This window comes from Mytilus trossulus, chromosome 13 (genome assembly GCF_036588685.1).
Source record: "Mytilus trossulus isolate FHL-02 chromosome 13, PNRI_Mtr1.1.1.hap1, whole genome shotgun sequence".
Classification (NCBI taxonomy): domain Eukaryota; kingdom Metazoa; phylum Mollusca; class Bivalvia; order Mytilida; family Mytilidae; genus Mytilus; species Mytilus trossulus.
Window position 1 is genome coordinate 21,221,473 of NC_086385.1, and position 14,508 is coordinate 21,235,980.

The 14,508-nt window shown below is 31.6% G+C and overlaps 1 protein-coding gene across 2 annotated transcripts in view; it reads right to left on the bottom strand.

Annotated features, from left to right (window-relative positions):
- LOC134694970 (opioid growth factor receptor-like) overlaps positions 1–12,521 on the bottom strand; it is a 34,836-nt gene extending 22,315 nt beyond the window's left edge. For both annotated transcript variants that reach the window (XM_063556097.1, XM_063556096.1), the window contains exons 1-2: positions 12,387–12,521; positions 9,090–9,341 (exon numbers count right to left, since the gene is read on the bottom strand). In XM_063556097.1, the coding sequence (XP_063412167.1) occupies positions 9,090–9,341; positions 12,387–12,441 (307 nt within the window). In that variant the 5' untranslated portion in view covers positions 12,442–12,521. The remainder of the gene's footprint in view (positions 1–9,089; positions 9,342–12,386) is intronic.
- Positions 12,522–14,508: the final 1,987 nt, after the last annotated feature.

Genomic DNA, 14,508 nt, shown 5'->3' on the forward strand with positions numbered 1-14,508 from the left:
GAGGGTACATCATCATAGATCTATACTATAATAATACTCTCAACATTGAGGGTACATCATTATGATCTATACTATAATAATACTCTCAACATTGAGGGTACATCATCATAGATCTATACTATAATAATACTCTCAACATTGAGGATACATCATCATAGATCTATACTATAATAATACTCTCAGCAATGAGGGTACATCATCATAGATCTATACTATAATAATACTCTCAGCATTGAGGATACATCATCATAGATCTATACTATAATAATACTCTCAGCATTGAGGGTACATCATCATAGATCTATACTATAATAATACTCTCAACATTGAGGATACATCATCATAGATCTATACTATCATAATACTCTCAGCAATGAGGGTACATCATCATAGATCTATACTATAATAATACTCTCAGCATTGAGGATACATCATCATGATCTATACTATAATAATACTCTCAACATTGAGGGTACATCATCATAGATCTATACTATAATAATACTCTCAACATTGAGGGTAAATCATCATAGATCTATACTATAATAATACTCTCAACATTGAGGATACATCATCATAGATCTATACTATAATAATACTCTCAGCAATGAGGGTACATCATCATAGATCTATACTATAATAATACTCTCAGCATTGAGGGTACATCATCATAGATCTATACTATAATAATACTCTCAACATTGAGGATACATCATCATAGATCTATACTATAATAATACTCTCAGCATTGAGGGTACATCATTATGATCTATACTATAATAATACTCTCAGCATTGAGGATACATCATAATGATCTATACTATAATAATACTCTCAGCATTGAGGGTACATCATCATAGATCTATACTATAATAATACTCTCAGCATTGAGGGTACATCATCATAGATCTATACTATAATAATACTCTCAGCAATGAGGGTACATCATTATGATCTATACTATAATAATACTCTCAGCATTGAGGGTACATCATCATAGATCTATACTATAATAATACTCTCAGCATTGAGGATACATCATCATAGATCTATACTATAATAATACTCTCAGCATTGAGGGTACATCATCATAGATCTATACTATAATAATACTCTCAGCATTGAGGATACATCATCATAGATCTATACTATAATAATACTCTCAGCATTGAGGGTACATCATCATAGATCTATACTATAATTATACTCTCAGCATTGAGGATACATCATCATAGATCTATACTATAATAATACTCTCAGCATTGAGGATACATCATCATAGATCTATACTATAATAATACTCTCAGCATTGAGGGTACATCATCATAGATCTATACTATAATAATACTCTCAGCATTGAGGATACATCATCATAGATCTATACTATAATAATACTCTCAGCATTGAGGGTACATCCTCATAGATCTATACTATAATAATAATCTCAGCATTGAGGGTACATCATCATAGATCTATACTATAATAATACTCTCAGCAATGAGGGTACATCATTATGATCTATACTATAATAAAACTCTCAGCATTGAGGGTACATCATCATAGATCTATACTATAATAATACTCTCAGCATTGAGGGTACATCATAATGATCTATACTATAATAATACTCTCAACATTGAGGATACATCATCATAGATCTATACTATAATAATACTCTCAGCATTGAGGGTACATCATCATAGATCTATACTATAAGAATACTCTCAGCATTGAGGGTACATCATCATAGATCTATACTATAATAATACTCTCAGCATTGGGGATACATCATCATAGATCTATACTATAATAATACTCTCAACATTGAGGATACATCATCATAGATCTATACTATAATAATACTCTCAGCATTGAGGGTACATCATCATAGATCTATACTATAATAATACTCTCAGCATTTAGGGTACATCATCATAGATCTATACTATAATAATACTCTCAGCATTGAGGGTACATCATAATGATCTATACTATAATAATAGTCTCAGCAATGAGGGTACATCATCATAGATCTATACTATAATAATACTCTCAGCATTGAGGGTACATCATCATAGATCTATACTATAATAATACTCTCAGCATTGAGGGTACCTCATCATAGATCTATACTATAATAATACTCTCAACATTGAGGGTACATCATCATAGATCTATACTATAATAATACTCTCAGCATTGAGGATACATCATAATGATCTATACTTTAATAATACTCTCAGCATTGAGGATACATCATAATGATCTATACTATAATAATACTCTCAGCAATGAGGGTACATCATAATGATCTATACTATAATAATACTCTCAGCATTGAGGGTACATCATCATAGATCTATACTATAATAATACTCTCAACATTGAGGGTACATCATTATGATCTATACTATAATAATACTCTCAACATTGAGGGTACATCATCATAGATCTATACTATAATAATACTCTCAACATTGAGGATACATCATCATAGATCTATACTATAATAATACTCTCAGCAATGAGGGTACATCATCATAGATCTATACTATAATAATACTCTCAGCATTGAGGATACATCATCATAGATCTATACTATAATAATACTCTCAGCATTGAGGGTACATCATCATAGATCTATACTATAATAATACTCTCAACATTGAGGATACATCATCATAGATCTATACTATCATAATACTCTCAGCAATGAGGGTACATCATCATAGATCTATACTATAATAATACTCTCAGCATTGAGGATACATCATCATGATCTATACTATAATAATACTCTCAACATTGAGGGTACATCATCATAGATCTATACTATAATAATACTCTCAACATTGAGGGTAAATCATCATAGATCTATACTATAATAATACTCTCAACATTGAGGATACATCATCATAGATCTATACTATAATAATACTCTCAGCAATGAGGGTACATCATCATAGATCTATACTATAATAATACTCTCAGCATTGAGGGTACATCATCATAGATCTATACTATAATAATACTCTCAACATTGAGGATACATCATCATAGATCTATACTATAATAATACTCTCAGCATTGAGGGTACATCATTATGATCTATACTATAATAATACTCTCAGCATTGAGGATACATCATAATGATCTATACTATAATAATACTCTCAGCATTGAGGGTACATCATCATAGATCTATACTATAATAATACTCTCAGCATTGAGGGTACATCATCATAGATCTATACTACAATAATACTCTCAGCAATGAGGGTACATCATTATGATCTATACTATAATAATACTCTCAGCATTGAGGGTACATCATCATAGATCTATACTATAATAATACTCTCAGCATTGAGGATACATCATCATAGATCTATACTATAATAATACTCTCAGCATTGAGGGTACATCATCATAGATCTATACTATAATAATACTCTCAGCATTGAGGATACATCATCATAGATCTATACTATAATAATACTCTCAGCATTGAGGGTACATCATCATAGATCTATACTATAATTATACTCTCAGCATTGAGGATACATCATCATAGATCTATACTATAATAATACTCTCAGCATTGAGGATACATCATCATAGATCTATACTATAATAATACTCTCAGCATTGAGGGTACATCATCATAGATCTATACTATAATAATACTCTCAGCATTGAGGATACATCATCATAGATCTATACTATAATAATACTCTCAGCATTGAGGGTACATCCTCATAGATCTATACTATAATAATAATCTCAGCATTGAGGGTACATCATCATAGATCTATACTATAATAATACTCTCAGCAATGAGGGTACATCATTATGATCTATACTATAATAAAACTCTCAGCATTGAGGGTACATCATCATAGATCTATACTATAATAATACTCTCAGCATTGAGGGTACATCATAATGATCTATACTATAATAATACTCTCAACATTGAGGATACATCATCATAGATCTATACTATAATAATACTCTCAGCATTGAGGGTACATCATCATAGATCTATACTATAATAATACTCTCAGCATTGAGGGTACATCATCATAGATCTATACTATAATAATACTCTCAGCATTGAGGGTACATCATAATAATCTATACTATAATAATAGTCTCAGCAATGAGGGTACATCATCATAGATCTATACTATAATAATACTCTCAGCATTGAGGGTACATCATCATAGATCTATACTATAATAATACTCTCAGCATTGAGGGTACATCATCATAGATCTATACTATAATAATACTCTCAACATTTTGAGGGTACATCATCATAGATCTATACTATAATAATACTCTCAGCATTGAGGATACATCATAATGATCTATACTTTAATAATACTCTCAGCATTGAGGATACATCATAATGATCTATACTATAATAATACTCTCAGCATTGAGGGTACATCATCATAGATCTATACTATAATAATACTCTCAGCATTGAGGGTACATCATAATGATCTATACTATAATAATACTCTCAACATTGAGGATACATCATCATAGATCTATGCTATAATAATACTCTCAGCATTGAGGGTACATCATCATAGATCTATACTATAATAATACTCTCAGCATTGAGGGTACATCATCATAGATCTATACTATAATGATACTCTCAGCAATGAGGGTACATCATTATGATCTATACTATAATAATACTCTCAACATTGAGGGTACATCATCATAGATCTATACTATAATAATACTCTCAGCATTGAGGATACATCATAATGATCTATACTATAATAATACTCTCAGCATTGAGGGTACATCATCATAGATCTATACTATAATAATACTCTCAGCATTGAGGATACATCATCATAGATCTATACTTTAATAATACTCTCAGCATTGAGGATACATCATCATAGATCTATACTATAATTATACTCTCAGCATTGAGGGTACATCATAATGATCTATACTATAATAATACTCTCAGCATTGAGGGTACATCATCATAGATCTATACTATAATTATACTCTCAGCATTGAGGATACATCATCATAGATCTATACTATAATAATACTCTCAGCATTGAGGATACATCATAATGATCTATACTATAATAATACTCTCAGCATTGAGGGTACATCATCATAGATCTATACTATAATAATACTCTCAGCATTGAGGATACATCATCATAGATCTATACTATAATAATACTCTCAGCAATGAGGGTACATCATCATAGATCTATACTATAATAATACTCTCAGCATTGAGGATACATCATAGATCTATACTATAATAATACTCTCAGCATTGAGGATACATCATCATAGATCTATACTATAATAATACTCTCAGCATTGAGGGTACATCATCATAGATCTATACTATAATAATACTCTCAGCATTGAGGATACATCATAATGATCTATACTATAATAATACTCTCAGCATTGAGGGTACATCATAATGATCTATACTATAATAATACTCTCAGCAATGAGGGTACATCATCATAGATCTATACTATAATAATACTCTCAGCATTGAGGATACATCATAGATCTATACTATAATAATACTCTCAACATTGAGGGTACATCATCATAGATCTATACTATAATAATACTCTCAGCATTGAGGGTACATCATCATAGATCTATACTATAATAATACTCTCAACATTGAGGATACATCATCATAGATCTATACTATAATAATACTCTCAACATTGAGGATACATCATCATAGATCTATACTATAATAATACTCTCAGCATTGAGGGTACATCATCATGATCTACATGTGTATACTATAATAATACTCTCAGCATTGAGGGTACATCATCATAGATCTATACTATAATAATACTCTCAGCATTGAGGATACATCATCATAGATCTATACTATAATAATACTCTCAGCATTGAGGGTACATCATAATGATCTATACTATAATAATACTCTCAACATTGAGGGTACACCATCATGATCTATACTATAATAATACTCTCAGCATTGAGGGTACATCATCATAGATCTATACTATAATAATACTCTCAGCATTGAGGGTACATCATCATAGATCTATACTATAATAATACTCTCAGCAATGAGGGTACATCATTATGATCTATACTATAATAATACTCTCAGCATTGAGGATACATCATAATGATCTATACTATAATAATACTCTCAACATTGAGGGTACATCATCATAGATCTATACTATAATAATACTCTCAGCATTGAGGATACATCATCATAGATCTATACTATAATAATACTCTCAGCATTGAGGATACATCATCATAGATCTATACTATAATAATACTCTCAGCAATGAGGGTACATCATTATGATCTATACTATAATAATACTCTCAGCATTGAGGATACATCATCATAGATCTATACTATAATAATACTCTCAACATTGAGGATACATCATCATAGATCTATACTATAATAATACTCTCAGCATTGAGGATACATCATCATAGATCTATACTATAATAATACTCTCAACATTGAGGATACATCATCATAGATCTATACTATAATAATACTCTCAGCAATGAGGGTACATCATTATGATCTATACTATAATAATACTCTCAGCATTGAGGATACATCATAATGATCTATACTATAATAATACTCTCAGCATTGAGGATACATCATCATAGATCTATACTATAATAATACTCTCAACATTGAGGATACATCATCATAGATCTATACTATAATAATACTCTCAGCATTGAGGATACATCATTATGATCTATACTATAATAATACTCTCAGCATTGAGGGTACATCATCATAGATCTATACTATAATAATACTCTCAGCATTGAGGATACATCATTATGATCTATACTATAATAATACTCTCAGCAATGAGGGTACATCATCATAGATCTATACTATAATAATACTCTCAGCATTGAGGGTACATCATCATAGATCTATACTATAATAATACTCTCAGCAATGAGGGTACATCATAATGATCTATACTATAATAATACTCTCAACATTGAGGGTACATCATCATAGATCTATACTATAATTATACTCTCAGCAATGAGGGTACATCATCATAGATCTATACTATAATAATACTCTCAGCATTGAGGATACATCATAATGATCTATACTATAATAATACTCTCAGCATTGAGGGTACATCATCATAGATCTATACTATAATAATACTCTCAGCATTGAGGATACATCATCATAGATCTATACTTTAATAATACTCTCAGCATTGAGGATACATCATCATAGATCTATACTATAATTATACTCTCAGCATTGAGGGTACATCATAATGATCTATACTATAATAATACTCTCAGCATTGAGGGTACATCATCATAGATCTATACTATAATTATACTCTCAGCATTGAGGATACATCATCATAGATCTATACTATAATAATACTCTCAGCATTGAGGATACATCATAATGATCTATACTATAATAATACTCTCAGCATTGAGGGTACATCATCATAGATCTATACTATAATAATACTCTCAGCATTGAGGATACATCATCATAGATCTATACTATAATAATACTCTCAGCAATGAGGGTACATCATCATAGATCTATACTATAATAATACTCTCAGCATTGAGGATACATCATAGATCTATACTATAATAATACTCTCAGCATTGAGGATACATCATCATAGATCTATACTATAATAATACTCTCAGCATTGAGGGTACATCATCATAGATCTATACTATAATAATACTCTCAGCATTGAGGATACATCATAATGATCTATACTATAATAATACTCTCAGCATTGAGGGTACATCATAATGATCTATACTATAATAATACTCTCAGCAATGAGGGTACATCATCATAGATCTATACTATAATAATACTCTCAGCATTGAGGATACATCATAGATCTATACTATAATAATACTCTCAACATTGAGGGTACATCATCATAGATCTATACTATAATAATACTCTCAGCATTGAGGATACATCATCATGATCTATACTATAATAATACTCTCAGCATTGAGGATACATCATAGATCTATACTATAATAATGCTCTCAGCATTGAGGATACATCATCATAGATCTATACTATAATAATCCTCTCAGCAATGAGGGTACATCATCATAGATCTATACTATAATAATACTCTCAGCATTGAGGATACATCATTATGATCTATACTATAATAATACTCTCAGCATTGAGGGTACATCATCATAGATCTATACTATAATAATACTCTCAGCATTGAGGGTACATCATCATAGATCTATACTATAATAATACTCTCAACATTGAGGATACATCATCATAGATCTATACTATAATAATACTCTCAGCATTGAGGATACATCATAATGATCTATACTATAATAATACTCTCAGCATTGAGGATACATCATCACAGATCTATACTATAATAATACTCTCAGCATTGAGGGTACATCATAGATCTATACTATAATAATGCTCTCAACATTGAGGATACATCATCATAGATCTATACTATAATAATACTCTCAGCATTGAGGATACATCATCATAGATCTATACTATAATAATACTCTCAGCATTGAGGGTACATCATCATGATCTATACTATAATAATACTCTCAGCAATGAGGGTACATCATCATAGATCTATACTATAATAATACTCTCAACATTGAGGATACATCATCATAGATCTATACTATAATAATACTCTCAGCAATGAGGGTACATCATAATGATCTATACTTTAATAATACTCTCAGCATTGAGGGTACATGCACATTTATATACATAAAACACTTATAATACATTGTATATTATAACACAGGCTTACCCTTTAAACTATTATGTTGAGGTGTCAAATCAGTTTTTTAGTGGCAGGATAAATAACTTGAAGTTGATCATCCAAGAAAATTCACTAAAAATGTACTTCATTGTGTCAATGAATCAAATGTTTTTTTCGAGTCATGCTACATGTACATATAAACATAGAGCCTCCAAATTAATGATTTACATGTACATGTACTTACATGTGTGCCTTGACCTGTAAGTGCTCCTCCTCATCCATAATCTAGCTCCATAGACTGTGCCACCAATGATAGCAGCCTGCTTCAGAGATGGAGAACTTAGTCGATGACTAGAGTATTTAGTTCTTGCAACAGCAAACCTCGCACTCCTATATCTACTGGATCGTGAGTACCTTGTTCGTGTGGACCTGGAAAACCTACTCCCTCCAAATCTTCCACCACCACGACCACCTCTACATTCTGACAAATCAACAACTGGAATACATAATTAATTTTTATTAACTGTCATAAAATCAATCCTACTTTTCAATTTGCCTGTTTTGGAATCCCACTTTTTTTCCGGACCATCAATGGATTTAATTGGGGACATTGTGATCGATCTGCCCCTGTAGTTAATGGGTTGGATCTTGTCATTTAAAAAGGGGGTTTCCAACACAAGCAAGCCGTGTAGTTGACAGTGGTCAAAAAGGGGGGTTCCAAAAAAGTCTTCCACAAAATAGACAACACAGCAATAGTTTTACAGAATCTCTAGAAAAAATGTCGTCTATTTGGGGAAGAAAGTTAAATGAACACTCAGACCACACAACCTATACACAGCCTGACAACTTATTGTATTATTCTTTCCAGGATGCAAGCTCAAGACCACAATAAATGACCCCCCTTTTAGTTGTTCACGAATATATTTCCGTTTAATTATAGTGTATTTTCTTTATTTTTTTTCTTTCCCTCTTCCATTCATTTCTTAGCTTTTCTGGGGTGGAAATGAAAGAAGCGAGCTGAAAGAAACTTTTGGATGTTTTATTTTAACTGATTTTAATAAGGAAAGAGTGATTAGGCCAGGTGCAAAAAGGTTATATTTACACTTTTCGGAACATCTCTTGACTTGCCTATAGGGGTATGGATGTGTATTGGCCAAATTTGTATGATGTAATGATGCAATTTTTCTGAAAATTGCATATATTTTTTTACTTGAACTGTACATTACAGGCACAAAAAATTAGACAAAAAGAATAGGCAATTTTTTTTAAATGCAACAAAACGTTATAAAGAAATGATAGAGGAATTAATTGTGGTCTCTGGCCTAAGAGAAGAGGACAAAAACATTTTGGCAGAATAATTTTAATAAACATTTTCACAACAAAAACATTTTATTTTAATTTCTTCTTATTGTATACTTACATACTAACAATGAACTTTCACTTTCAGTTGCTATTTATACATTACTTACCATTGTAACATTTGTGACGTTTAAATTTTTACAACCTGATTTTACACTTCAGCATGATTTTTTTATGTATTGTTTTTATCCTGATGACAGTGCCGTAGGCACCGAAATATGTTGATCAATAAATTTCTGCAGCAGTCCCTAAAGTCTTGTTGTTATAAGATCTAGACTCTCTACATATTATATTTAACAATTTAAAACATGCAGTGAAAATAAATTGGCAGTGGCTATTTGTCCGGCTAGCCGGACGAATAGTACCAGGACTATTTGTCCGGCCAATACAATGCGCATGTCACTATACTATTTGTGTGTTCATGTAATATTATCTTCAGCAGCACCAGGGGGTAGCACATGTTTGTTATCTTAAGTGTTAGGGTCTTATCTTGTTACTGGTAATTGAAATTGTTGTTTTCTTCATACTAGTATATAGTCCAATGTGGATAAAGAATAATAAGAAAAATCCAATATTTTCTATACATGTTATATAAGAAGAGAGAATTAGAAATTACTTGTAAAACAATGTTTTGTAGTGATTGGCTCGTGTATTTTAAGTTAACGTATAAAAGGAGATTGTCTTGCTTAAAAAGGTACAAAAATATTATGTCTGTACCTGTTGAAGAGAATTATCAACCCCTTGACATAAAGTTATCCATTTGAGTGAAAGGGGAGAGATTTTTTCTATAATGCCCCCCCCCCCCCCCTTTCTCAACCAAAAGAAGTAAAAAAAAACTGTTTTTAAATTTAACGTGAGGGGTTCGAGGTGACACGGTGTGCTACTTTTCACAAATTTCTCATTTCTTTTTTTCTCCTGATTCCATCTTTGTTGTTCCGTGTATTTCATTACCCAACTTTTTATAATCCTATTTCCAACATCCCCACTTCAAGTTTGTAGCCTTAATCCCCCTCTATTATATACCACTTTGAGGACCACTTGCAAGATTCATTTTTCAGGGGAATATAACTAAGCTAGATTTCATTCAGTTAGACGTTTAACTGTAAAGGCCGTTCTCATCTACTTTTGCTTTAAACATCATTTTCCTCATTAACACAGCCGTGTAGCGGGTCGAATAATTTTGTAAAACTATAGTTCTCCGATCAATCATCTTTTATTTCCCATTTTCCTTCTGATTTCAATTTTTAGAGTCCCTTTTATAAGATAATATCATTCTTGGAGTTTCATAATATTGTGTTTCATTGTCAAATTCCGAAAACTGCAAAATTTATCATAAATATTAATATCACCGTTTTCAGCCATGATCTTAAAATTGAAAATCAGTGATCAGATTACACGCGCCCCCTTGGTGCAACTGAAGATAATATTACACGCACTTCCGAACGCACATTATATGACATGTGCATTACAATGTCCGGACAAATAGCCTCAACACTATTCGTTCGGCTAGCCGGACAAATAGCCACTCCGAAATAAATTTGATAACGTAAGTGTTATTATCGCTTTCAACTTGTTTACATTGGTTACAAAAAAGAAGTTTGGTCAACATCATCTATCGAAAAATAATCAACGTCAAGATCAACTACCAGAAGTTCTCTTGACCAATCATATCAAAGTATTCCCTAATATGTAAATCACATAAGAATTATATTTCAATCACTCCATCCTCGAGAAAAGTAGTGGAAAGAGGGCGCTGAATTATTTGTGTTAGTATGATGTATATTGTTCAACTTACTGGGGCAAATTCTCAATCAGCTCAGGAACATAGATATACTGTTCCCATATTAGCTACAACTTACAAGGACTATCTACAATGACTATACAGACTATGTCATGTATGTCTAGACTTTAGTCCCAAATGACTTTTAACCGTTTAAAAATAGGCCCTTAAAAATAAAATGAAACACCATACATGTGCAAATTTTCAACATTTTAACTGGATTATGTTGACCTGTAGGGATGATTTTTACAAATTAAAAGCCCAAAAGCCTGGCCAGGTTGCTGATCCTGGCTGAGAGTGTTTGCTTAGACCGTGACGGGTACTAATTACTCTGTATATTTACAACTTATTTGTAATGTTATACATTAAATCCTCACTAAACTAATAGCTTAAAATTTTTACCAAGCAGTAACACTAAAAGAAGGCAAATATTAATTATTAATATGCGAGGAACCATCTTCTTGATGAGCCACCAGCCGAATCCGTACACAAAATATCAACAGTTGTTCCGAGTGAAGTAGCTGTTCGAGATTCTCGGGTATTTCCCCATTTCAAAATTTATTTTGCAATGCAATATTTTGTCGATCCCGTTTGACGTCATGTACTGTGTCGAGGGTCGTGAAAGTTTTCAAGTATTTTAAATGATGTTCCTGTTCGCCCACGGAATCGGAAAATACACAATGAGAAATAAAAAATATAATATTTTAGCTCACCTGACTGATTGCGGCAACGCAGTTATAATTTATGTCACAAGTATAATGTTACTTATATGACAAATAAAGATTATTATATTATTATATAATCATTTTCTTGAAAAGTACTATGACACTTTATATATCAAGTCAAATGAATTTGTTTTCCTTTAAGGGACGACATTTAATAAGCAAGGGACTGCTTCTTCATTTGCACAGACGTTACGCACGGTATTGGTGCCACTTAGCGTTACACGACGTTCCTAATAAAACGACGATTTTGACGTTGTTCCACGGAATGTTTCAAACGTTGACCATATATTCTACGCATGTGAAATGCCGACTTTTTTTAAGGCGGTGCAAATACAAAATTCCATTAAATTTGAACAAAATTTTTAATACATGAACAATTTTAATTTGTGAACAGCGGTATACTACTGTTCCCTTTATTTAATTCTTGCGAAGAAATTATAGATGCAAAAATAACACAAAATGACAATTTGATGTCTTGCTAAATGATTGAAATAAATAAAAAGAAGATGTGGTAAGATTGCCAATGAGACAACTCTCTACAAGAGACCAAAATGACACAGAAATTAACAACTATAGGTCACTGTACGGCCTTCAAAAGCAAAGCCCATACCGCATAGTCTGCTATAAAAGACCCCGAAATGAAAACGTAAAATAATTAAGACGCGAAAACTAACTGCCTAATTTTTGTAAAAGAAATGAACGAAAGAGTCTGTTTTGTACATATTTTTTTTGGCGTTTTTTTTTTCTTATCTTTAATGTTTTAAAACATTCAAACTTAGTTTGATACTATGAGTGAAACAAAGGCAGGACAAATCTCAGGCGAATCTCTTTACTCTTAGGCCGACGAGCGTGCTTACAACATATCACATTGACTGTCTTTGTTTATAACCTTAAACAGTGACTTATACTTACATTATAATGCATATTATTCATTTTAACGTTTAAGTAAGACTACATTCTTAACATCAACCACGATTTTATGGAAAACATTAAAAATAGAATATTTTTGACAAAAATCTCTAACGCAAAGCTTTATAAAATGTTCATCAAGTTTGAAAAAGAAATACGTGCTCTTATGCTGACGTTGCCAACTTTCAATGATTTAAAGATGGTCGGGGTCTAAACTATTTTTTTTAAAAGAAAATATTTAATGTTTTCATTGGTTATAATTTTTAAATCAGGATATTTTTACCAAATAATTAAGAAAATTCATGTTATGTAGGAATTTACAAATTTTGTACATAAATCAGGCCGTTAGTTTTCTCGTTTGAATTGTTTTACATTTGTCATTTAAGGGTCTTTTATAGCTGACTATACGGTACGGGTTTTGCTCATTGTTGATTGCAATAGAGTAACCTATAGAAATTATTAATTGGTCTTTAATCAGTGGAAGTTTGTCTCGTCATACGGCCGCATCTTTTTACTTTATTATGAGAACGGTGATGCTGTATTGTTGTGTTTTTGCTTTCGGAAACATATTTTACGAGCTATCATTTCATCTGATATTTTTTCACAAATTCAAGCTTCAAATAAGGGTCGGCGGTCAATAAGTTTTTTTTTATAATATATGAAATTATAGAATTTGGCAAAGTATAGAAATTTCTTACACAGACCAATACCTACCTCACAGATTACCAGCAGGTCGAAACCCGATTTTGAATGATACAATTATTTTCATTTTACTAGATGAGTATTTTTAAGTAATTGCTATATATGCATGTTCACATGGATAAATGTTTTTCTCAAGCGAACAACTATGGACCAGGAATGCATTCTGTGCACTTCTTAGGCCGTGTTCA